The following is a 26234-nucleotide window of genomic DNA, read 5'->3' on the forward strand; positions in this document are numbered from 1 at the left end:
AGACGCTTATGATGAGTAAATATTTGACGGTTAAATTAAACAGCAAACAGGTTGGCTAGTTTAAAAAGGACACGTTTGAAACACATTTCCCCTCTCTCGCATGGCTGTTTATTTCCCCTGCAGCATCATTATCCGGGAATCAGATCAGTGATTGACCTTCTCATAAAACGTAGAAGCCTTTAAAACTGCTGACAGATGTTCAGCGTGTTGTATGGCGTAATTTCCAGAGCCATATCAGCCTGCAGTTCTCACCTGGTTTCCCCAGTGATGATAAGCAGGGTTGAGCCTGGCTGGTACCGGGATGGAGGTGAGACCTCCTGGGGAAGAGTAAGGTTGCTGCTGGAAGTGGTATTAGTGAGGCCAGCAGGGGGCGCTCACCCTGTGGTCTGTGTGGGGCCTAATGCACCAGTATAGTGATGGGGACACTACACTGTAAAAACAGCATCATCTTTTGGATGAGACGTTAAACTGAAGTCCTGACTCTCTGTGGTCATTAAAGATTAAAACAAGGACACTTATGGTAAAAGAGTAGGGGTATAACCCCAGTGTCCTGCTGAAATTCCCCCATTGGCCCTTATCTATCACGACTCCCTAATAATCCCCATCTCTCAATTGGGTACATCACTCTCCTCTCCAACAGTAGTTGGTGTGTGGTGGGAGTTCTGGCACATTATGGCCGCCGTCGCATCATCCAGGTGGATGCCACACGCTAGTGATGGTTGAGGAGGCACCCCCCCACCCACCCGCCCATACGTTGTAAAGTGCTTTGAGTATCTAGAAATGCGCTATATAAATGTAACTAACTAACTAATCAGAACTTGCATTGTGTCATGTATGAATTATTAAAATCTCAGTAACCAGGTTGAAGGAAAGCTCTCCCATGTTCATGTGGGTTTCCTCCTGGTTCTCTGGTTTCTTCACCTCCCAGAAACACGCCGGGAGTTGGACTGGTTGGGCCGAATTGTTTCCTAGGCATGAACGTGTTGGTGAGTGGAGGCATGGAAAGAACTCTCGTCCCACCAGGACGTTCTCCTGCCTCGCGCCCAGTGTTCCCGGAATAGGCTCCGGATCCACCGCCACCCTCATCAGGATAAAGCTCTTACTGAAGATAAATGAGTGTATATATCTCATTTTAAATATATAATTTGTCATTTCTTGGAAAACGTGAAGCATGTTAATGACTCGTCCTGTGCTCGGGGTGTATTTTGCGTTCGCGTCCAATAAACACTCCCTACTGCTTATTTCCCACCTCAGAAATAAAATCGGACAGTTATTAACCAATTTGTCAGGGGTGAGCTGGATTTTTAATGCTAGTTGCTTCTGGACACGTCGTAGCATAACTTCAGTTTCCTGGCATCAATTTCCAGAGATGCTTCGAACTGGATACTGTTGTATAATTGTATTTTCCTTTTGAAACATTAAGATGTTTTCCAGGTCAGAATGAACGTTACATCAAGCACTAGCAGATTTCACTTCACCACATCACGCCTTCATACTTGTATGTCCCATTTCGCAAAAAAAAAAAAAAAGTGCATCATTTGGCAGTGAAGACGTTGCCTCCTACAATCTCGGCTTGGGCCTCTTCCACACCCAGGGCTCTGCCTTAGTTAGCAGCCAGTTGGACAATGACTGGGTTGATGTTGCCAGCAGGCCTGGATGGTTAAAGCTGGCATTCATCATGTTGAGTCGAGGCGGCTGCTTCTTACGTTGATCTCGAAACTTCCGCTTATATAAGACTGGAACCGGGGCCAGGATATTGCCCAGAGACTCGTTACTTGCATCTCCAGATTACGTTGTATTGGTTCAGTTAAAAAAAAAAACAACAAAAAAAAAAAACTACTGGACATTTGGCAGCCCCTTCTTTCTTCTCACTGATACACACCCAGTTACATCACACCTAGTGATGCATTGCATGTCCAGGTCAATAAATCAGTCTCTAGATTACTTATAATGGACATGGCATACAAGATATGGCCATACGTCATGCCATGATTGTCAGACTGTCCTCAAGCCGACGGAGTTAATCTCTTGTGGTCAACGTGATGCCTCTGGTAGTATTTAAAGAGATTTTATTTGGCATCATACACTATTCCAGAACGATGGACATCATCATGTCAGTATAGACAAAAATATCAATCTCTGACAGAAGGATAGCATCTACAGCTTATTGCTTAGTCTGCTTGGTAATATCTCCATTGAAGAAAAATCTACACAAATGCCACAATGCATTTGAAAACCAAGCCGAAACTACAGTAGCATCAATGAAAGCATTCCTGCGTGCACTTTTGAGTGCTTCCAGCAGGGGACGATCTTCGATGACAAAGTGGCAAAGCTTTGAGTGTTGATGCCCGAAGTGGCTGTTGAAAAGAGGAAGAGCAGGCCTCGTCGTTCTCCTCCTCCTCCTCCTCCTGCTGGTTCTGCTGCTAGGCTTGCAATAAATAACAGAGAAAGTAATGCTGCCGTTTCGAACCGAGGAGTTGTAAAAGCGCTGACATCAGAGCCGAGCGCCTTCCAAGGATGCCGTAATGGCCTCTTTTTCCCTCCCCGTCGGAAGCCGGACCCAAAGCATTACGTCGTGTTTAACAAACCCAAAACATCTTGATCGCGTAAACACTTTGTTTCGGCAGTGGCCGAGGGGAGAACGCGAGCCTGTCGAGCAGACGGTCTTCGTATCGAGGTCCACGTGGTCGTGGTGATTAGCGAGAACGATAAGCATGGGCTGTTGATCAGTAACTTGCACAATTTTACAGCCTTGTTATACAACACAGGTCAGATCACAAAGCGAAACCATAAAAACTATGTGTTCATAGCTCCCTGTTGGACGCAGCTGGGAAGTGTACAAAGCATCCGAGCTCCGAAATAGCTTCTGAAGTGTTTTCCATTCAGCGTGGAGCTCTTGAGAGAGAATGGATCCAGCTGTCTTGTGAATTTTATTTGGTCACTAGCCTGGCAGCTTCCATATCAGAAGGACGGGTCTTGGTCACATCCTTGGTCCTCTGATTAGTTTAAAAAAAAAAAAAAAAAAAAAAGGAGCTTTTCGTATCTACGAATGCAAGTAATATTTTTTTGTAAAGATGAAGATGTGCTCACGAGCTCCTGGTAAACACGAGCTATGCTTCTCTGGCATGATATATTTTTAGAGCGAGGTCTTCCCACAGCCTCAAAAGTGAACAAGCTGTCTTCCAAATGTTTTCCACCATCTGCCGGCCATCAGCATGTCTGCATTCCTGAGCAGTCTCCATTTCACCTGGATCAAACCTCTGTGTAGATATATCATCCCTGGGGAAGGGGGGGATTATGGGGGGAACTAGACAGATGACGGAGAACTAGTTGCCCCACAGTCCCAAAGTTTTTAAAGCTTCTGTTGGAGTCAAAAGTGTGCGAACAGTTGATATTGTCTTTACAAGCCAGAGTGATTTTGGCAGATTCTGAAATGAAATGTTAATCGCCAAGGGTGGAATAGGAGTTGTTATTGTTGAGCTCATCGTGCAGCCATTGTTCTGTTACCATGTTGATTATTTTTACTGATTTGGGCTGGCTTGGGTTCAGTCTAGCCTACTCTAGTTTGAGTTTTGTCCCGAGTTTTGCGTTTAATCCGTTTGATTGCTCTTGGAGGTGTGACATTCTGTTTGGGTCTATTCAAGCCATAAAATGTTACTCTGAAATGGTGTGTGTGTGTGTGTGTGTGTGTGTGTGTGTGTGTGTGTGTGTGTGTGTGTGTGTGTTCAGACCTGAAAGTATCTTCTTTCTCCCATGTCCCACTTTGGAAATAGTTTCCTCTAAAGAGAGATTCCTGCTGGTTGGGAAGGCACTCAAGATTCCTGGCATGATTCCACACCTTTTTACTAATGCCAAGGCTTTTAATCGTTTTGTTATTAGGTTTAGCTGAGACCTTGACTTTAGGCTGCTCCAAAGAAAGCAAGTCAACCGTTACTATGGCGTTCCAGGACAAACTGTTATATAACACATCAAGCAGTTACTTGTTTTGGGTTTTTTTCCCCCTAAACACTGACTGTTAAAATGATCGGAAAGGTATGTTACAAACTGTTTTGCTGAAACAAATGAAGTTTCATTCACGTCTGAAACAAGCAATGAAGAGACATCGTTTAGTTTCCATAAATAAATCTTTTTTTTTTTATTTGTAACATATAAAATTAGATCATTTTATTTTACACTTTATTCCAGTATGACAATAATCAAATAAAGTAGCTACACTTTTGATAAATAATATTAATAACAATATTAAAAAACATTCATTCAAACTCTGTCAACTCGTTTTTTGGTGCTAATTCGCCGATGGAGTTGATTTTCGATAGCTGCCGAACAATATGAACGCGTTTGTCCACATCAGGGAGGAATGTTACCACAAATTTGTCAGAAAACCACAACATGGTGTAACTCGTGGGCATTACTGGACCGTTGTCTACAAAGTGAAGCAAATTTTTTAAATTATGTATGTGCATATATGCTTATTTGAGGATATACACATACGAGTCTGCAGTTGAGTCATATTTTGTGTTTAGAAATCAAAATGTACATAAAACCATATTTAACATTGAACAACCACATTTTTTTTGTTGTTATTTTACAAATTGCTTGAGTTTACAAGTCGCTCCGAAACGAAGCTACTGAATTACTGCTCCAGTGTGGAGCAAGCATCGAAAACGCTGACGAGGCCTCAGCAAACAGTGCACTTCATCAAACTCCTCAGGTCGGAAGTCTATGATTCCGTGGGAATCTCGAGACGGTAGGTGATTGGCCAAAAGGGGTTCGCAATCGCACCCAGTTCCCAACCATGCTGCGATTGGCCATTTCCTGCATCGCTGCTGACGTCATTCGTCATTCTGATACAGGATTCCCTTTTCAGTCTCTGAACTTGTGGATGTCGTTGAAGAGTCGGTAAAAGGGGTAGGAGGCCTCGTTGGTATGGGGGCAGTTGAAGGAGCACTTGCAGGTCTCGATCAGCATCACGTTCTTGTTGAAGGTCTCACCGTCCTCGCAGCGGAACTTTACACGCACTGTGCGGGTCTGCTGTGGGCTACAGCAGCGGCCGTCCACGCATGAGCCGCAGTACTTGGGTCGGTACTTCTTCAGGCTGGAGCAGCCTGCGTAGGTGAATTTCACTGCCTGAGTGGACTTCTTGGTTCTGTTGCACTTCTTTCCTTTCTGTTTTGGAGAGAACAATCTCAGGTCAGTTGACTTTATCGACAGGCAGCGACGGTTAAGATCATGTGCTTTTGTTGGACTGCTCATTTGTGATGCAGAAGCTTTGACAGATCTTACCTTAAGGCTGGAGTAAGGGGACTGGGTGCAAGGACGGACTTCGCAAATCCGGCTCTCCTTGACCAGCTTGCACTCGGCGTTGTTGTTGGTAACTCTGGTGGAGATGCCGGTGCCGCAGGACTTGGAGCAGTGAGACCAGGGAGTGGTCTGGAGAATGCACTTCTGTTCGCTGAACATGTGAGACTCAGCCTGGGCTCTGAATGCTGCGAAAAGACGAAGGCACCCGAGTTAGATCGGACTCAATCAAACGCTTTTGAAACTACAAACTGATTCCAGAAGCATTGGCTTGAAGCTGAACATTGACACCTACCAGCAAGGGACTTGAGTCCATGCTTCACGTTGGCCACCAGCTCGTTTCTGTTGGTGAGGTCGCTTTCAATCTCGTCGAGCATTGCGTCTTTTTCCAGCAGCTTGTCGGAAGGTTCTAGCTTCGTTGCATCATCGCAGACCCACTTCTCGCAGCACTGTCCTGGAACTTTGACTAGCCTGGGGTTGGCACAGCCTAGCGTTGGCAAAGACAGCTCCTGTGGGCAGAGAGGGATGCAGCCCACGGCTCCGTCGATGCATGTGCACTGGTGTTTACAGTTGGGCTGGAAGCTTTCTCCATTCTGATAGATCCTGCTGTTGTATTCACATGGTCTGCCTTCAGTCTTGGCTGTTAGGGAACAGAAGAGAATCCTGTTAGTCAGAATTCTTGCAGGCAGACATACAGAATGGCATTTGCACAGAGCAGACCAGGTATCAAACTAATTCTATATGTCATATCAAACACACCTCTGCAGATGCCTCTGGTGGCGCCCGAACTGGCCCCAAAGTTGCACTCGAGCCCCTTGGTATGGTCGCAGGGCTCTGTCTGGCTGCAGTCCTCGTTCAGCTGCCGAGCACAGACTTTGCAGCAGCCGCAGCCGTCAAGCACGAGGCCGACACCCGGCGCACACTGGGGTACCTCCAGTGGGCATTCGCACCGAGCTGGGCACGAGGAGAACACCTGAACACAAGCGAACAAGTCCACTTCAGCACAACAGTCCAGTCATTTCAGCAAGGTCACCATATGACTTCCATAACATCTAAAAGTCCTTCTGCATATCATGAACATAATAATAATAATAATAATAATAATAATAATAACAACAGTAATAAAGATCTATTCCTGGCGATTTAGCCCTTTCTATATCAAATCCGCCCGTCCTTTATTGTTTAATCTCCCCTGCAAAGTGACCAAAAGTTTCAACTCACCAAGTCGCAGCTTGAGATGAGCATCACGATGAGTGGAAAAAGGAACATCTTTCCCTGATTAACGTTGCCTCCGAGTACAAGAAAAGAACAACAAACAAAAGGTTCTTCTAGTCCTTGAGCTTTATAGGTCCTTCGTTAAAGCGGATGTCAGGCGTGTGGTTCGCCGTTTGTCTCGCGATCTGTTCGAGGCTGAAGAGCTGTATGAGTGTGAGTGGGTCCGCGCTGCTTTATATAGAGGAGCCGGCGCGCGCTGACGTCGCTCTCCGCTGAACTGGTCCGAAACTATGCGCGGAATGCTTCCTTTGGCGCGTTTTCCATCCTGGGCGAAGCACCACCCTGTCTAACACTCTCTCTCTCTCTCTCTCTCTCTCTTTTTTTTCTTTCCTTTTTCTCTTTTAAAAGAACCCCCCCCCACCACCACCACCTTCCCTCTGAACACAATGATTCCCCCTCTTTCTTTCTTTCTTTCTTTCTTTGCTGTCCCTGTTTTCTCTTTTTTCATTGCTGCATTTTCTTGGAGAGGTTCTTGTTGTTGTTTTTGTTTTGAGCTCCCACATTCGCGACGACTACAGACCATTTCTTCACTACGGTTCAGTCCAGGAAAGTTTTAAATATATAAACTAAACGTTCGTTGTATACAGCAAAAACAATCAGAAATTCAGTAGGACAAGAAGTTATACATATATATATTATAATTTATATAAATATATTCATCCAGGGAGATAGATGGATGGATATGGATATATATTTACATTTATTCATTTAGAAGAAGTTTTTATCCAAAGCAACTGACAAATGAGAAAATACCAGTAAAATTATATATATGTATGTGTATATATATATATGAGTGAGAGAGAAATACATGTTTTTATTACTATCCACATATGTAGTGGGAATTAGCAACAGCACATATAGTGTTGGATTTATTTATGGGCTGTAGCATAAATATAGTGCTTAATTTAGTGCTAATATGAGTCATAAATATGCACTATTTCTACCAACAATTGTAATGTCACTGTACAATTTATTCACACCGTTTTCAGCTTGCAAGATTAACATCCTGTGCTGTAAATGTCAATTATTTTGGGGGTCTCTTTCTGTTAGATTTGTGGATATTTTACATCCTGTAAAAAGTCAGATCATATGAGGATTCCTTAAAATTCACATTTAGGCTTAACTGTTTCTATTTCTGGAATCCATTCTCTCTCTCTCTCTCTCTCTCTCTCTCTCTCTCTCTCTCTCTCTCTCTCTCTCTCCTCTGTCTCCAAGCACTTCCAGATGTGGCCTCCACACGTAACAGCATGGCCATATTTGGTATGGCAGCAGCCCTGCATTATTAACATATTTTCTCCCTCAGTTTAGTCAGCCACAAAGCATTCCTGACAGCTCCGAGGGCTCCTAAATGTGTTCTCCATGGAGGAAATTCCTCTGAGTTTCCATGCAATCTGTCCACCAGGTTTTGAGAAGAAAAGAGAGAGAAAGTGCAACTGTTACCCAGATTTCCATATAAGCTGTTGGGTTGAAGTGGAAAGGGGGAGAAAAATCCAAGAAAAAGAAAAAAAGCAGTCTGCTTTTTCTACGAGGTTAAAAATAAGCACCGAATTTCAGAGATTGCTAGATAGAGACATGAAAGAACACAGACGAATAAGCGAGTGTAGGCTGCACACAGTTACGGGATGTTCTTGCAGTTAGTGCGCTTTCTTTCAGGTAAGCCTGCTTTGATTAAGCTGAGGTGTTCGTTTTGTTTGTGTCTGAACATTAGGTGTGGAATTAGGGGTTCATTTATTGTCCGTCTGAGGTGTCAGTTCTTCTTTTATTGCGCTCTTACTTAAGATTGAGGGCAGAGACCAAGGATGCATTGTATCACCTGTTCCTCTTAGATGGTTAGGTGAAGTGTGGTACTGCTTTGAAATGCAAGCTGGCATCATTTCCACACAAGGACGCTAGATGGAGATGTATTGTGCTGTTGTACTAAGTCTACAAAGGGATGATACAAACCCTAGAGATGAATCGATATCGTTTTTTTTTTTTTGTTGTTGTTGTTTTTTCTTTCTCAGACCGAGTACGATGTTTTTTTGGTACTCACTGATACCTGTACAGAAATGAGTAACCTGCTTTGTATTAATCAATCATGGACGTCGCACAGAATGTTTTATTTAGCTCTGCTTACATAGAAATAGTCGTCATGGAGTGCATTAACTAGCTACGTTACTTTAGCTTGGATGGAGTAGGGTTGCAGTTGAAAAGCACATCTGGATTTATCCCAAGATAGCATGCTTGGGAATTTGACTGATGGTGGATGATCGTTAACAACAATATACCGAGTCTCACTTAGCGTTGTCTGCAGTGTTGGTTTCTGCTAGCGATGAACTAATCCTGCTGAGTTCCTGTTTAAGATGTTTTATGAGGGTCAGGTTACTTGTATTTACAGGAACATGCAGTATGAGTTCTCTTCCTAGTAATTGTGTTCATGAATTGTGAAATAAATCCAGATTGCGGTCATCTTCATCTCTTCATTAGCATGACAACATACACATCATATCGGTTGTTGGTATCGGAGTGTTTTTCTTACAACTACATTTATCTCATGTATACAACCGAGCAGGAGATCAGTGGTGGGATTTGAACTCACAACCTTCCGATCAGTACCAACCAATGTCTCAAATGGTAAATGGTCTGCACTTGTATAGTGCTTTTTTTTAACCTTAGCAGTTCTACAAAGCGTTTTACACTGGTTCTAATTCACACACACACACACACACACACACACACCCCCCCCAATGGTAGATGAGCTGCCATGCAAGGCGCTAGCTTGGCAGCAACTTGGGGTTCAGTGTCTTGCCCAAGGACTTCGGCATGTGGAGTCACATGGGCCGAGAATCGAACCGCCAACCCTACGATTAGTGGATAACCTGCTCTACCACCTGAGCCACAGCTGCTAAGCCATGAACTGCTGATCTACCACTTCCCGACATTTACAACTACAAGTAACTGAACGTGTAATGGGGCTGATATAGATTGGTGCGTCCCTACCTTCAGCTGTCTGTGACTTATCCTCACTTTTCTATGCTGTTCAAAGCCCCTGACGGTGACTCATGGGGGTGTGAGGGATCTGTATTCCCTAAACGTAATCTGACCTAGACCTTACCGCAGCTCCCTCGTCTTAGGTCACACATGCCTGCGTCATTGGATACACAGAGTAATGCGCTCACGCTCGAATACATGACAGGAGAATCATTTAGCAACAAACAGCACTCTGAAACAAAGCCACTCAGTCTCCTTATGTCATGTATCCCTGCCCGATTAAACCTGTTCCCTAGATGGAGTGACCACACGGTATCCGTGGATGTAATGTAATTATGATGTCCGTTTCCTGCTGACAACTGTTTCTAAACGTGACGCTGAAAAAAACCATCTCTGTCTTTTCCTTTTCCTCAGAGGACGCTCTTGTTTTAGGAAACAGTCCCGGGCGCTCTTAATGAAATCAGCTTTTTTTTTCTATCCTGTAATTACTCTTGGGGAAATATTGCAAAATCCGTTTTATGCTTCATGTAGTAATGGCAGCCATAATATTTTCCAATGGCCGGCCACCATTTTTGCACTTTCATTGGGGAAGGAAAGAACGGAGGCCTTGTTTCCTTATTGATTTGAGCATGTGACTCATGGCCTAAACGTGCCCTGTGTAAAAAGGACGTCTGGTGTTTTTGAAAAGCATCATAGCGACCAGTCATCCTGCCAAATGTTCGTGCCCTTGGATCGGGATTGTTTTAAGATGTCTCATCATTTTTCAATGGCATCGGCGCCGCTTTGCTGCATATCTTCTCGCTTGCTTGTTTCGTATAAATCTCCCTGACCTGGGTGTCACTGTTTCTGTAAGGACATGTAGTAACATACTGCCATTACTACAACGTATCCCAACCCAAAAAATGAACCAATTACATATTTACCCTGGAGGACTACTGGGACCGCTGGGACTATCGAGATATAACGTAATTATTATTACATCTGTTTCCGTTTCTCCGTGTATCCGTGGAAACGGACCCGGCGGTGTCTAGCTGTACGTTTGCAATAGAGATCTTGCATGAGCAAGATAAGAGAGTTTACAAAGAGACACAAAGGTATGTGAAACCTTGACGCTTCTCAGCAGGGAACAGAACGTGCCATTACGTACGTGTAAGTGTAACAGTTTATAGACATAACAGCAAAAATGACTTCTTGATGTCATTCTGACCTTCAGATACGAGGCGTCTAAATGTGAAATCAGAAGAGTCGTTGGTTTATCTTTGATTAGACGCAGAAAAGAACATCAACGATGTCACGTTAACCATGATAAGACTGGCGAATATCAGGCGCTGAAGACCGATCTATCTATTAATTTATTCATTTTGGAAGCATTAGGATTTGGTTAAAGACCAGGGGGCCCAGAGTTAAGCCTTGGGGTATAGCGCAAAAGATGGCTCCATGTACAACAGATATAGCTGTGTGTCATCTGCATAGAGATTAGAGAAATTTTATTTGTTTGTTAGGTTTTAAAAAAAAATTCACCTGGGAAGGTTTTTTTTTTAATTTTTTAATTTTTTTAATTATATATAATATATATATTTTATATATATATATAAAATGTATGTGTGTGTGTGTGTGTGTGTGTGTGTGTGTTTAATAAAAAATGAGCCACATAGCCACGATTGTAAGGAATGTTATGTATTTATTAATTACACTTTCTATAGGAAAGATAATTCGGTTATATAATAAAATGGCCCCAGATCTGAGCCCTGAGGAATCCCAAGAAAATCTAGCTATGGGACATCTGTATGCTAGCAGGATGAGATGTTTTCTTTATAGATCACCTTCGATAAGTAACGGGCCCAGAATTGAGCCTTGAGGGATTCCAGAAAAGGTTGATCATGACAACAGCATTACCTGATCATATCCAGGTCTTGTACATCCTGTAGAACCTATACCTTCACCTAACTGTAACGTTCAGTGAGGATTTCTCCAAAAGCACCTCATAAATGATGCAATACATCCTCCACGCTATCCTCTGAAGATCTGGCATCTTCTTTAGAATCGTGCACGTTTCGACCCAAACTGTGTGCAGATATTTACCTTCATACCTTCACACACTCATTCACACTCAGGAGAAAATTTAGCTTAGCCAATCTGCCTACCTGCATGTTTGTTTGTTTTTTGGAGGTAGGAGGAAACCAGGGAACTTGAAGGAGAACATGCAAATACTCCGTACATACAGTTCAGGATTGAACCGTAGACCCTGGAGCTGAGAGACCGCAATGCTACGCGCTCAGATTTACACGTTACACTAAACACCGTAGCAGTATCCTTATGACAGGGGCTTCTTTTAAATAAGACGGAATTAACGATAGCCACTTTGGACCGCTTCCATCATCTACATTCAGCGCTTTGTGTACTGACGTGTCAGGTATTTATTAGTGTCGGAATGAAACCGCACAGTTTTGAGAGATGACTAATATAGCAGTGCCTGATGTGCAGAACTAGATGTTTATCCATGTTGTGCAGTGGGTTTTGCTTTAAAATCTACCCAAGGGGATTTTACGAGACAAAAACAGAGAGCTAAAACTATGCCCACACAGGGTTTAATACATAAATCACATTTCTTTGTTTTAATCTGAATGTTGCATGTAATAATAATTGACTGCGTGAGCATAAATAAAGCAGATGGCACGAATGAGACAGAACAGTTTTAGTTAAAGAATTAGGCGAAGTACGCAAGTGTGTGTTGTGTCTTTGAAGGCCTTGATGTTGTTCAGCTATTCTCACCTGCTTCTACAGTGCCTCTAAGAAGAGACCAGGTGTGCCTCAGTCCGTTTTTTTTTCCTTCATTGAGCTAGGGAGGGAGGGAATATGCTGGAGGAATGGAAAAAAAAGACAGCGAGAGAGAGAGAGAGAGGGAGGGAGGGAGTGGGGTGAAGCGGAAAGACCTGTCTGAAATGGAAGAACTGGTATGTGGGCCTTCAGGAATGTTTAGACCCGTCAGGATAATTGAGTGGATCTGGAACAAGGAAAGACAAACTTTGTTCCTGGGGTGCAGAGGAATGTGCACAGGGATGTCTGGAGAGCAAATTCCAGCCCAAGTCAGACACACAGACACACACACACACACTGCACTCCTCTGTACTTACACAGTAGATCCCTGCCATTAGAGGCTTGTTTGAAATCTAAGATAATTGTACTGTAATGATTGTTCTGTTCTTTTCCTTTATGATGCCGCAAGTCTGCTCTATTCTTTCTTCGATCACCGAACCAGTCGTACCGTACTGTAGCCTCTTTCTATGTAGCCTAAAAATAATCCGACTCAGGAACATGTCTGGTAATGCTTTTTACCAGATCAGGCTGGATTTCTTCCCGCAGCTGAGGTTTTATTAGAAGCGAGCGGATATCCGTGCCCTCTGTTCGCAGTTGGTGGGATGCTTTAGGGGCTGGAGGATGAGGAGGAGGATGATGATGATGATGATGGTGAAGGTGATTGCTGGCAGATGGACAAATAATTGAACTGGAAAGTGTAATCGCATGCTAAAATAACTGACCAGACAAACATGTGAAAGTCTCTCATGCTGATCAATTTAGAAATAAGAAGCTATCGATTGATGATCAGTTTGACACACTATATAGGCAAAAGTATGTGCACCCCTGACCATCACACCCATATGTGGTTCTTCTTCAAACTGCTGCCACAAAGTCTGAAGCACACAATTGTATAGAACGTCTCTGAACGCTGTAGAATTATGTTATATACAATTTCCCTGCAGTGGAACTTCAGAGGTCCAAACAGTGTTCCAGCATGATGATGTTCCAGTGCACAAAGCGAGCTCCATGAAGATGTGGTGTGTGACGGTTGGAAGAAGGTCAAAGAACTGGAGAGTCCTGCACAGAACCCTGACCTCAACCCTACTGAACATTACTCTGGGATGAACTGGAACTGGAGTCTCCTCACATCAACGCCTGACCTCAGCCTCACTCATGCTCTTATAACTGAATGAACACAAATCCCCACAGCCACGCCCCAAAATCTAATGGAAAGCCTTCCCAGAAGAGTGGAGTGAATTATAACAGAAAACACAGAATAAATCTGGAACAGGACAATTTACAAGCGCAAACGGGTGTGATGTTCTGATGAAATGGACCTCCTGCCTCACAATCATGTTCCTGGGATTGACCTGGGATTCACCCTGAACAGGATAAAGCGGCGTCTATAGATGAATGAACTACTGATTGATGAACAGTTTGGTTATTTGTACACACTTTGCAGAATGAATAATTAATGATTAGAAACAGCTTGTACACATGGACCTATCAGTCACGTTGTTCATTTTATTAACTGATTCATGAACCATTTTAATGGAAATGAAACACATTATGAAAACAACAAACGTGTTGCAAATTTATTCTGAAGAAAAAGCATAAAATCTTAGCAATTTATTGAAAGTGTCCTGTAGGAGCCTGTGGGTCTGTAGTGATAGTCAACTTCATTATTATTCTTTAACTTGCACAATGTAATGAGGTTTTGAGCCATTTTTTCAGTGCTACAACACACACACACATTAACATTCAACACAAGCATTAAAAAACCCACAGTAACAGTGTAATGTGAAGGTGCATGTCATGTTGAATTAACGGTGGTTTAATGGACTTAATGGAGTTCTGTGATATTTGCATGTGTAATTCTCCTGTACATCAGTCTTTCAACAAAAGCACTGCTATAAGGATGACTTTGAGAACTGGCTAATATTAAATACAAGAATTCAGTTCATTAGAAATATAACATCCTGAATGTGAACTGAATCAAACCAGTAGATCTGGATCATAACAATCCAGGAGTTTTCAAATGAAACCTGATAATGTAGTGTCAAAATGTTTAACCCAGTGAAGCTGAAGGGTCTAGCTGGAGTCAGGGCGGTTTATCTAGCTGTAGATGGGATTGATGAGTGTAGTGCACACTGTGCATTGTGGTGGATTAAATAGGATCACATTTCAGATCCTTTTGATCCTGGTGCAGATGTTTAAATGTGGATGAAAACCGTTTGCTTAATTGCACACTGCAAAGTGTTTCGCTTGTTTGATTTTTCTTCTTCTTCTTTCCTCATCAGAATGTCTGAACATGTGGACTGGTTTGGTGGGAACGGATCAGGGTGCGCGTCCACGTTGGGTGAGAGCTTGTTGGTGCGCGTCACCGGGACGCTGTTACACGCCCACCGAGCGCGCGCGTCAGTCAGTGCGCGACAGGAAGCGACAGAACACAACACAAATAAATAAACATAATAGAGAAGAGCGGTCGGGAAATTCAACAACAACAACAACAACAAAACCTCTTTAACACCGTGTTTCAGGTCGTGAGGGCAGCGCTGTAATTCGGCCATGACCGGGCTCATGTCGGCCGGTTTCGGGAGATTCACTCACGCCGTGATACGCGCCATGCCCGCGTCGTTCGCCGAGCGAGCGCTCCGGAGCGGCGCGGGGCAGGTGGACCAGGCGCGCGCGCAGCAGGAGCACGACCACTACGTCGACGTGCTTAGGAACCGGCTCGGTCTGGAGGTGCTCGAGCTTCCCGCCGACGAGGCTCTGCCGGACTGCGTGTTCGTGGAGGACGCGGCGGTGGTGTGTGGAGACACCGCCCTGATCACCAGACCCGGAGCCGAGAGCCGCCGCGGAGAGGTACAGTGCGCGCGCCGGGGGGCTTCCGGTGTCCGCTCGTTCTAACCGGTTTAATCCCGTAAAGTTACCGACTGCTCGCTACTATACACTTTCTATCTGTTTCTCCGCCTCCTCTCTCTCTCTCTCTCCCCTTTTCCCTTTGTCTTTCTCCCACCTGTCTTTGTCTTTCTGTCCACGTGACTTCCACTCCCCCTGTTAACGCCCCTTCACTCAGATCTGAAATGACTCTTCTCCTCTCTGCAGGTGCACATCAGAGTGTGTGCGCGCGCATTAGAGAAGTTCCCTGAGATCTCCTGCGTTCAGTGTTTTTAAAGTGTTAAAGTCTGCCTGAAACCACAATCAGCCTTTCAGAGATTTCTGTACCTGTCCCTTAGTGTTGTTAACACCAATATGATCACATCGACCGGGGGTGTGGCATGACGGATCTCGAACACTATTGGTTGTTGTCAGTCAAGCACTTTAACATGCCACTTAATGACTTCCTGATTCAAAAGGAAGTACTTCAGTATGGAATCAAATCACGGCTCTGAAGACATCTCATGTTCCATAGACTTTGAGCATAATTTGCATGAGAATGACTTTTAGCTACAATTAATCAATCCGTCTTGGTCTGTTTGTTCGTATCTTGACATCTCCTGCGTTCCCAATCCCCTGGGAGAGATTCATTGGATTTAAAATTCACCCAGACTGGTGCATAATCCTGTTAGCTTTACAGAATAAGTCAATGGCGTGTGGGGTGATTTTTCTTCAAGGAAGAAATTGATTCCCGATTCCTGAGACCAGCGCCATGGTGCCGAGAGTTTGTGGCTGAGCGTCGGTCGTCGTTTTTGCGTTATTTAATTAATCAGTTGAGAAGAAAAGGAATGGAAGCGAGCATCGGGGCGGCCTTTCTCATTTCTCAACTCCTGATGTAGCTGGTTATATTTGTGAGGGGGAAAAAAAAGATTCCTTTATATGCACATGGATTCTCTCTTTATACGGTGCCTCGTCGATGCACAGATCTCCGTAATCATTTTTTAAGAATTAAAGTAATATGATGATGATAAAAAAAATGGCTGATTGGGTTATGAAATGCAAAGATGTCGGCTATGCGTATGTTAGGAACTAGCTAAGCTAGCTAGCGGATATTAAGACGGACAAACATATTGTGGTGTTTATGATTTAAGCGGACAAAAAGAACCGGACAGGATGCATGTCGTGTGCAAGCTCAGTCCTACCACGCATTCATCGTGGAACGCGAACGGATTTATTCGTAAATTGTTCGTAGGAACGTTTACGCAATGAAAAATCCTGTACATTTGGACAAACGTTCGTATCCTGCTCCCGAGTGTGTGTAAATTTACACATAAGAAGACTAACTAATGTAGACCTCAGTTTGAAATGGGGTCTATCGGGTTTGGAGCGGCTGTGACTCAGGTGGTAGAGCGGGTTGTCCGCTAATCGTAGGGTTGGCGGTTCGATTCCCGGCATACATGACTCACACATGCCAAAGTGTCCTTGGGCAAGACACTGAACCCCAAGTTGTTCCTGATGGCAAGTAAGCGCGTTGCATGGCAGCTCTGCTACCATTGGTGTGTGTGTGAACCAGTGTAAAGCGCTAAGGTTAAAAAAAGTGCTATATAAGTGCAGAATCTTATTTGCAAGCTTTTGCATAGTAGGCTGTAGATATATCCTGGTTGGATGAAGTAAAACGCAAACGATTTTCGCGTCAGATCAACAGAGATCATTAACAACCCCCCCCCCCCCCACGATGTTTTGCTAAACTGTGTGTATATGTTTGTTAAAAAAAGTGAACCTAAATGGACAAAGTCAAACTGTACGCTCATGTGTTCAAGCTCTAACCAAACTGTCTCCTTTTCAATTTGCAGAAAAATGATTCAGATTTATTTTAGATTAGATTTTTAAAAATATTTTTCGATAGATTTCTCTATCCAGTTCTATGTAGTATAGAGGTTTTTATTTTTCCTTTCTTTTGTCCTAGCTAATTGCGGCAAGGATAAATAATAAACGTCTCTGTGGTCGGGTCTGACTGTCTATCGTCAAAGTTTCGGTTCTTGTAGTGCTTTGCTCCGTGACATCTGTAGGTAAACCCCTTCGTGGCTTGTCAATGTTTACTGCCTTTGTTTTTGTATCTTGGAGGAAATTACTAAAAAATCTCAGCGTCAGTGCCTGTTGTTCTGACAGGAAGCATTAGGATTCCTCTGGCTTTTGTGGAACGGAGCTGAGGAAAACATTCCTCACTCTGTCACTATTCACAGGACCTGAGGAGTAGTTCTGGTATTTCACGACCGGTTGCTGAGATTTATCGTCCCGAGAAATAATATCACATACAGTAGAACCGCCATTAAGGATGTGACGGTCCTTTTTTTTTTTCAGCTTCAGCGGCAAACCAGATATTGAGGAGTAAAATTATTAAATGTTCCAATCCTAATAAACACTTGTTGTTATGTTAGTGTAGAAGAGTGACGGTTCGTGACGGGTCGAATATCCTGGCTTGTCGCACAGCGCTGTCGAATTCTGGATGGTGATTGGTCAGAAGGAAGATGTTGATTAGTTTTCTATAACAGCGACTCTGACAGTAGCGCAGCTGCACATCACAGATCATCGTTTCTATAGTAACCGCTCGTTCACAGGGACTCGTACCGCAGACACGCTACGAAACCATTAAAAAGCGTTTGTAATTGCTGATATGATGAAGTAGAGTTTATTTAGCGTTTATGGCAGGACTCCGAGTGTTTTATTATGGATACGTGTCAAGAACGGAATAAAAATAGCCCGTTAGCGTGCAGCTTTGAAGAAGAAAGAAGGCACTAAATCCGACCCCATTATGTTTTTCAACAAAACACACAGACTGGAATTTGGAATCGTTTCCTTTTTTCCGAAGACTAGTCATCCTTCTGGATTTTACCCTCGCTGGCTCCGGTATGTAGGTATTTTCCTAATTGCCGAATTGTGATACAACAAACCTGGTAACATTGTTGGACGGGGAAGCTGACATTCTTCCGCTGGCTTCTTCCATGAACACTTTTTTCCTGACCTGTGACGTGGATTTGCATTGTAGTTTCGTGGAGAAACACTTAGGATTAGACTCCATGTTAGCGAAATGGAATTCTCCATCCGCAGATTGAGCCGTGGAAACTGAATCGAGTGCGTCACACGCGTGTATAGGCATTCTTCTCCCTAGTGCGTGGTGTCTGATAGGATCTCCGGTGACTTTTCAGGAGCAGATTCAGGAAGCATGTGTATACATTACCTTCGAATACCTCTACTGTAACGTCTCGCTCAGCGGGTCTTCGACTCAACACGCACACAAACTGAGCTTATTCTAGGCCTGGAACCTAATTCTGGGATTATTTTTTCTATCATATGGAGAATCTTGACCTTACCCAAGTTGGGTTTCTGGTTTCAGAATACCAGGAATTATGTTCTGGATGCCAAGTCAAGACCGGATGATTCTCTTAAATCAGAAACTTTGAATCGTCCTATTGATGTTGAAGTGTCTGGAAAATAGTCTGCTAGCTTCCGGCGCTGCTTCTGGCATGTGTGTGTAAAAGTGAGAGCGTATTTATCCGGATAGAGCTGCAGTCGTTCCCACTTCCTGTGCCACATTCCTCACCTTGTACCAGGACCGCCAGACTAAACAAACCTGTGTGTGATGTGCAGAAATGTGTAGTTGTGACCTTACTGTTGGATTGATTAAAAGGAAGTACAGCTGGGTAACAAATTAACCGATAAAAAACTCACCATAAAGTATGCTAGTAAGGTGTCGGGCCAGATTCGCCTTGGTATCGATTCTACACGTCTCTGAATCTGCACCGGATCAGTGAACATCATTATTCCAGGACTTTTCCTGAGTTGATGATGGTGACGGCGAGTGCTGTGTAACACTTAACTCCAAAATGTTTTCATCATCATCAAACCTCATTCAGTGAACACCTGTGCCCTGTGGATGGGTGCGGGGTCCTGCAGGAAAAGACCATGTTTGGTTATACAAATACAGATATGATTGCGAGGCAGATTATTATTCCTTTTCTAGTCGAGACTGGTGGTGTAATTTGCTTTACACGAATGTACTTTTATTCGTGTACCATTTTCCGTCCTCTGTTACTGTTTTATGTGGCCAGGACAGTTGGTACTGCTAGCACAGCTGCACCTTTCACACACACACACACACATGGGGAATGTGGCATGTACACTCGTTCTGAGCATCTGCTGTTCCACATAGAGCAGCTCACTGTTAACCAAAATGGGAGGTCATGAGTTTTGCAGGCTGCACGGTACACTTCCTCCAGATTCATTCCGTTTTTCACAGAAGTACGCTTCTTGTGTATGTGCCAGATTTAACCCACTTGAACTCTGCACAGTGGTGTGTCAATGCTGGAGTTGGTCCTCTTGACCTAGACCTGAGGCAGGAGAGGTTGAATTCCTGTCTGTTAGCACAGCTGCGCTTTGAGATTACTTTGAACTTTTACCAAGATGGAAGATCCCATTCGGGAGAACGATTCCATAAATTGAAACATTTTTCTTTTAAGGCATTGGCTGATGGGATGCCACCAGCAGACCTCCTTGTGTCTGACACTATGACAATTTAGCCTTCAGGCTTGAATCTTATATAGACACCATATTGTTACTGACATATAATTATTCCACTATAGAGTGTCATGTCAGTATTAGGCCACCTGTGTATGTTTTACAGTGCTGATTTCTTCTGTTTTCGTGTATATCACATACTAAATAGTTTGATATTTTCAAATGAAAGTCAACATAAAAGAAAGGCAACCTGAGTAAACACACAATACAGCTTTTGTTTATTTATTTATTTTATTGAAGAAAAAAAAAAAGAAGTTATCCAACACTTATCACCAATGTGAAAAACTAATTGCCCCCTTGTGTCACCTTTAGCAGCAATAACTGCAGAAAAACTCTTCTGATAATTGGAGATCAGACTTCCACTTGTTTCTAGGACTAGGACTTACTCCTATACTTTGGATCGTTGTCCTGCTGCATAATCCAGTTGCGCTTGAGTTTCAGCTTATGGACTGAAGAGCAGACATTCTCCTTTAGGATTTTCTGGTAGAATGCAGAATTCATGTTTCCCTCAATTACTGCATGTTGTCCAGGCACTGAAGCAGGAAAGCATCCCAAAACCATCACATCCCTCCACCATGTTTCACCGTAGGTATGATGTTCTTTTTTATGGAATTCTGTGTTTGGTTTACGCCAGATGTATTGGGACTCCTGTCTTCCAAACAGTTCCACTTTCAACTCATCAGTCCACAGAACATCCTCCCAAAAGGTTTGAGGATCATCAAGGTATGTTTTGGCAAAATTCAGAGCCTTAATGGTCTTCTGGGTTAGCAGGGGTTTTCACCTCGCCACTCTTCCATGGACGCCATTTTTGCCCAGTGTCTTTCTGATAATGGAGTCATGAACAGTGACCTTTATTGATGCAAGAGAGGCCTGTAGGTCCTTTGATGTTGTCCTTGGCTCTTTTGTGACTTCCTGGATGAGACGTCGCTGTGCTCTTGGAGGAATTTTGGAAGGTCGAACACTTCTGGGAAGGTTCACTACTGGGCCGAGTTTTTCCATTTGGAGATAACGGCTCTCACGGTGGTTCTTTGGGAGTCCCAGAACCTTTGAAATAGCTTTGTAACCCTTCCCAGACTGATGTATTTCAATCATCTTCTTCCTCATCATTTCTGGAATTTCTTTCAGCTTTGCCATAGTGTGTTACTGGGTAAGACCCTTTAACCAACTTCATGCTGTTGAAAAAGTTCTCCTTAAGTGTTGATTTGATTGAACAGGGTTTGCAGTAATCAGGCCTGGTTGTGTCTAGTCCAGTTGAACTCCATTATCAATGCAGTTTCATAGATTTGGGGAATTAGTAACTATGGGGGCAAATACATTTTCACACAGGCCCAGTTGGTATTGGATAACTTTTTTGCTTCAATAAATAACATCATTTAAAAACGGTATTTTGTGTTTACTCAGGTCGCCTTTGTTTTATCTTAGTTTTAATTTCTGAAACAATTTAGTATGAGATCTACACAAAACGTTTACCTTCTGACCAATCAGGTCACAAGTTGGAAAAACAACATGGAGGACAAAGCGCTGGTGGAAAAATTAGTCTTGTTAGTGAGCAAATATGAAGAGATTTACGACGTATTGAAATGTGGGGACATTCACCATTACGCAATATACCATCCCAATTTAACTGTGGATGCATAGTCAGGTTGCACTTCTTCTTCTTCTTCTTTTTTTTTTTAACCCTATTTCTTCCAGTTTGGATATTTTTGCCAATTCCTAGCCACCCTATCATCTGACAGCTACCAACCAAGAAAGGTCAAGGCTGACCTGTGCTTTCATCTGTAATACTGGGCATTGGGCAGCAGTGGCTCAGTTTTTAAAGGTCTAAGTTACTGATCAGGAGGTCATAGTTCAAGCACCTAACCTAATCTAGAGAGCAAGCTAGGCTAGTTTGCTAGTACCAGCTAGCGTTATTTATCATGTGAGTTTCTGCATAAAAAGTGTGAAAGCAGCATTCGGCAAGTGTTTCGATGTAGTTGTAGGACATGTCATGATGTTTGATGCACAGGTATCAAATGATGCTACATGAGAATACTCCAAATTTGAAGGAGAATTGCTTTGTTTATCAAAATCGATTCCATAATTCTGTTCACACAGGAAGGAATTCCCATCCAAGACCTAATTACATGTTGTTGTCCATTTCCAATGCATTTGGGGGAACAAACTACTGGAGTAACACACCTCCTCTAAAATCCCTGACAAATACCCATGATACTACCCCAGAAAATAGTCTTGCTTAATGCTACGTCTGTTTTATCGATCTTCTGCCTCTTCAGATCCTCTTGACATCGTCTTTGATTTAATACTTTTTAAAAATATCTTTCACTGACGTTGACTTTCAGCTGCAGCTCTGATTTAGAATCGTTCCTTTAATCCCATGTTGGCGAGCATCACTGCGGTTTCGTGACTTTTTCTTCAGAAGATTGGCGAGATGAATGGCTGTACCAGTTGTCCCATGATTCATGCGTCTCACACGTGCATACACACACACACACACACCTGACTCTGTGCAGTAATCCAGAGACAACTGGTGTTTTAAGCACTAGCAGTGAGTTGTGTGTACTCATGTGCCAATATGAGCTCTTATCACAGTTTACAGTATTATCACAAATCCACTTGAGGTTTAGGGAAGGATTCTGGCAGCTGACTTAAATATAATTCTTGTCCGGTGGACAGAAATACGAGTCTGCCTTCTCCAAGAAGAACACATGTCTGTTTAATTTGTCCAAAATAAAGAACCTTAGAAGACATTAGCTCTTATTCTGCCTATGCAGTGCGACAGACTCGGAAGCACAAATGCTGCCAAAAATGCTTTTATTTATTTATTTATTTATTTATTTATTTAACATGTATGGAAGGAGTCTCCAGTGTCGGCGCTTTGTAACAGTCGGAGGTAAAGCTGTAACTTTTAAGTTTTCCGACATCTTCTGGACAGAGGAGTCTGCGCTTCTTTTGCGGGTCCTCAGTAACACCACAAGCTGCGTTTTTTCCGTCTTATTAACTTTGAGAGAGAGAGAGAGAGAATAAAGAGAGAGGGCTGGTGAGGAAAGGACTGTTTACAGCTGCTATAACGTAAGCGAGAACAGGAACTAACTTGTATCCTGGAACATTAAATGTAACTATAAACAGATAAAAAGTATGATGCAGTATTTAAAAAAAAAAGTTGCCAAATTGAGTGTTTGTTATTGTTATTTATGTATCTTATTATTAATTAGGAGCATATAGTTTTGTTTGTGTGTGTGTGTGTGTGTGTGTGTGTGTGTGTGTGTGTGTGTGTGTGTGTGGTCAGACCTCGCAATCTACAATTCTAGGTTAATTTGAAATGCTTGGATGTAAAATCTGCAGGCCCAGGCTGAAGAGATTAGCTCATACAGGTTTTATTTATTTATTTATTTATTTTGTTGTTTTGTAAGGACCAGATGTCCCAATAGTGATAGGAATACATGAAACTGTGTGTGTCCTCACACTCAAATCTCAATCCAAGGACTGCTGATGACAAAACATATCCATATGGAGAATTCACACACACACACACACACACACACACACACACACTAACTATCCTTCTGAGGACCGTACTATTATTATTATTAATGCTGCTAATTAATCCTATACTACACCTATACAAATCCAGCCTTAACTTTAACCTCAGTCAACCTTAAAGCTGCGGATTTGGTAAAAAAAGAAAAAGAAAGGATTTTTTCCTCAATGTCGATCAGCCAAATGTCCCCACAAGGTCAAAACTCTATGGGGAAGATAATTCTTCCCTTGTTGCGCCATGTGTGTCTATAATAACATTTTCATATAACCTAACTATTATTACGCACCCATTTATGTTATACAAGTTGTTTATGATGTTTTTTTCTCCCGTGGTCTGTCATGTTTTAAAAACCTTTGTATTGTGGATTATTTTGGTATTATTACCGTATGAACACTACAGGACGCGTAACACTTTAGTAGGCGATTATTTGTAAGTGAAGTTCGCAGTATATAGGAAGAGGAAGTGGGTTATTGGAATCGGTTTGAAGGAGACGGTGAGGATTGAAATGTTGCGTAACAGCGATAAAGGGAAGTCGATCTGCTCAGTGACACGGAGGAAGGACTGAGAACGTTTTATAAACCCTTCCATTATGAATTAGTCTAGAGGAAGGAGTAGAATGAGAGAGAGAGAGAGAGAGAGAGAGAGAGAGAGAGAGAGAGGATGAGACAGGAGCTCTGACCCTCACTGAGTTATGACCGCAGCCGGAGGGTCTCGCCATGACATCACCCCCTCATCAAGCGCAGTAAACACACTCACTCACACTCACTCACACACACACACACACACACATGTCCTGCTTCTGTGTGTGGGATTCTGGAGGAGAAACTGACGTCAGGTCATCGGTGTTGCCTTTCTTAACCTTTGACCCTATGGGGTCTGTATTTGATGACATCACCTCCACCTGTGATGAGAGAGACAGAGAGAGAAATGCACACGCTTCATTCTGGTCTTATCTCATCAGTGCAGTGTGTGTGTGAGAGAGAGAGAGAGAGAGAGAGAGAACGAATGAACCAGACAGTCTGAACTTCATCATGCATGTCTCTCAACACACACACCCCCACACACACACACACACACACACACACACACACACACACACACAGTGTGAGAGGCTGTTTTCTCCATCACTTCTCTGTCTGTCTGGACTTCAAACATGAGCTACTGCAAGAATGATAATGACAGAAACACACACACACTCAGGAAAACACACTCCTCAGTAGCTCTGTGTGTGTGTGTTTTTGCTATCGTGGCCGGTGGATGCGGTGAGGGGGCGGGACGGAGACAGCACCTGTGCTGTGCCAGAGCTTCGCAGGGGCCTGTCCCACGCTGCACATCTACATGCCGTTCCTGTGACAACACGTCTGATCGCTGAAAGACTTGCCACACACACACACACACACACACCTCTGCACTTCTGATCAACATCTCAGTGTTTTTACAGACAGCGCTCAACCGGCCGCGTTGCATAACACGCCGTCATCACGTTGAACTCCTCAGCTACGACTACGGAAATCTACCCCCTCCCTGACCTTTCCCTTCTTCAGTACTGTGCAAAAGTCTTCAGTAAAGAAACGCTGTAAAGCAAAGATGACTTCAGAAAGAATGAAATAAAACATTTTCTACACAAAAGCAGTCTCGGGTACACTGCAGTCGTTAGTTACTTGGTGCAGTTTGGTGAGGAAATGAGCTGATTTATGTTTCGCTGAGCATCTTGCAGAACCTTCTGGAGACTCTGCTACAGTTGTTTGTTTCTGCAGCGAATCCCTCACAGTCTTCATTACGTTTTCTTGTTGTAACGTGCTTCCTTTAAGGTGAAAATTCTCGATTTATCCGCGGATTCAGGTTACAGTATAAATACTGTATGCTTATACCTGCACACATGGCTCATCTTCAGCAGGAACTACTACAAAAGAAGTATAGGAAGTTTAGAATACATACAGAGCAAGTTCATTTGCTTACAGTATAAATTTGAAAAACTTCGTCATGTGGGCTCAGGGTGTAAACCTGACGCTATCTTCGAGGCTGAACCATGTTTGGAGATCATTCCCACCGATTAGAGATAGACGGAGTAAATATGTTTGGAGAGACATCATGTGAAGTAAGTAAAGCTGATGACGTCACCATGACCTTGAGGAGCGAGGGACATCGCTACAGACGTGTCTCTTATCACGCGGGCCAGCTCCTGATAAACCGTCACCTGTTTTGGAGGTTTCCGAGCTCTCGTACAGAAACGGCCATACGTCAAGCGTCGTGACCCCCGTAGACGTGACCTGTTTCTGGCGGAATGAGCGCTGACGCAGACAGACAACCCCACCCCCCCAACCCCCCCGGTTGGCATGGTAACAGGCTACTGTGCTTCACTCATGGGCTTGTCGAACAAAGAACAGTTTGTGTTTGTTAAATCCCTTCATCCAAACATGTGCATCGCACCCCAGTAATGTGGATCTGGTGGTATTCTGGTGGAATTTCCACTACCTGTGTGAGTCATGTCATCCTGACATTTGTTTTTCATATATATATATATATCATATATATATGAGAGAGAGAGAGAGATATATATATATATATATATAGATATATATAGATATAGATAGATAGATAGATAGATAGATATAGTTGTTCATTCTGTAATATTTTGTTCTGTTTGGAGTTTTTGTGGAATGCATGCCTTCTTCATACACTCTGTCCAAACATGTCTGGCTTTGATGATTTTTCCGAAGTAGTGGGACGTCTCAAAACCACACAAAACAATGTGTGTACACTGATGGATGGATTTGTTCTTCTGACACGGAGGCCACGCCTCCTCCATGGTGTGCACTTCACGATGTAGAATTCTTCTATTAAAAGTGCTCATTATATTAAAATGGTTGGGTCTGAGCTTCTTGTATGTATCTTAGTT

General features: G+C 43.1%; 2 protein-coding genes across 4 annotated transcripts in view; one reads left to right on the plus strand and one right to left on the minus strand.

The window, feature by feature from the left end:
- Window positions 1-4115: 4115 nt before the first annotated feature.
- Window positions 4116-6720, minus strand: ccn1 (cellular communication network factor 1). The gene is made up of 5 exons (XM_053643912.1): window positions 6520-6720; window positions 6058-6271; window positions 5594-5938; window positions 5284-5486; window positions 4116-5166 (listed from the first exon to the last, which is right to left on the minus strand). Exons 1-5 carry the CDS (start codon window positions 6565-6567, stop codon window positions 4864-4866), a joined length of 1113 nt encoding a protein of 370 aa, XP_053499887.1. The 5' UTR covers window positions 6568-6720; the 3' UTR covers window positions 4116-4863.
- Window positions 6721-8029: 1309 nt separating this feature from the next.
- ddah1 (dimethylarginine dimethylaminohydrolase 1) overlaps window positions 8030-26234 on the plus strand; it is a 50474-nt gene continuing 32269 nt past the window's right edge. The window contains exons 1-2 of one of the 3 annotated variants that reach the window (XM_053643913.1): window positions 8030-8226; window positions 14643-15207. In XM_053643913.1, the coding sequence (XP_053499888.1) occupies window positions 14911-15207 (297 nt within the window). In that variant the 5' untranslated portion in view covers window positions 8030-8226; window positions 14643-14910. Of the gene's footprint in view, window positions 8227-14542; window positions 15208-26234 lie in introns of those variants that run through there. The other 2 variants (XM_053643915.1, XM_053643914.1) reach the window with 2 other exon arrangements.

The sequence above is a fragment of the Ictalurus furcatus genome, chromosome 15, assembly GCF_023375685.1.
Source record: "Ictalurus furcatus strain D&B chromosome 15, Billie_1.0, whole genome shotgun sequence".
Lineage (NCBI taxonomy): Eukaryota > Metazoa > Chordata > Actinopteri > Siluriformes > Ictaluridae > Ictalurus > Ictalurus furcatus.

What these genes read in the sequence shown, in the direction of transcription:
- ccn1 (XM_053643912.1), bottom strand. Translation starts at nt 6,567, where the DNA reads ATGTTCCTTTTTCCACTCATCGTGATGCTCATCTCAAGCTGCGACTTG. An exon ending in TCATCTCAAGCTGCGACTTG is followed by an intron (nt 6,272 to 6,519) that starts GTGAGTTGAAAC and finishes GCTTGTGTTCAG; the next exon opens with GTGTTCTCCTCGTGCCCAGC. An exon ending in CCCCTTACTCCAGCCTTAAG is followed by an intron (nt 5,167 to 5,283) that starts GTAAGATCTGTC and finishes TCTCCAAAACAG; the next exon opens with AAAGGAAAGAAGTGCAACAG.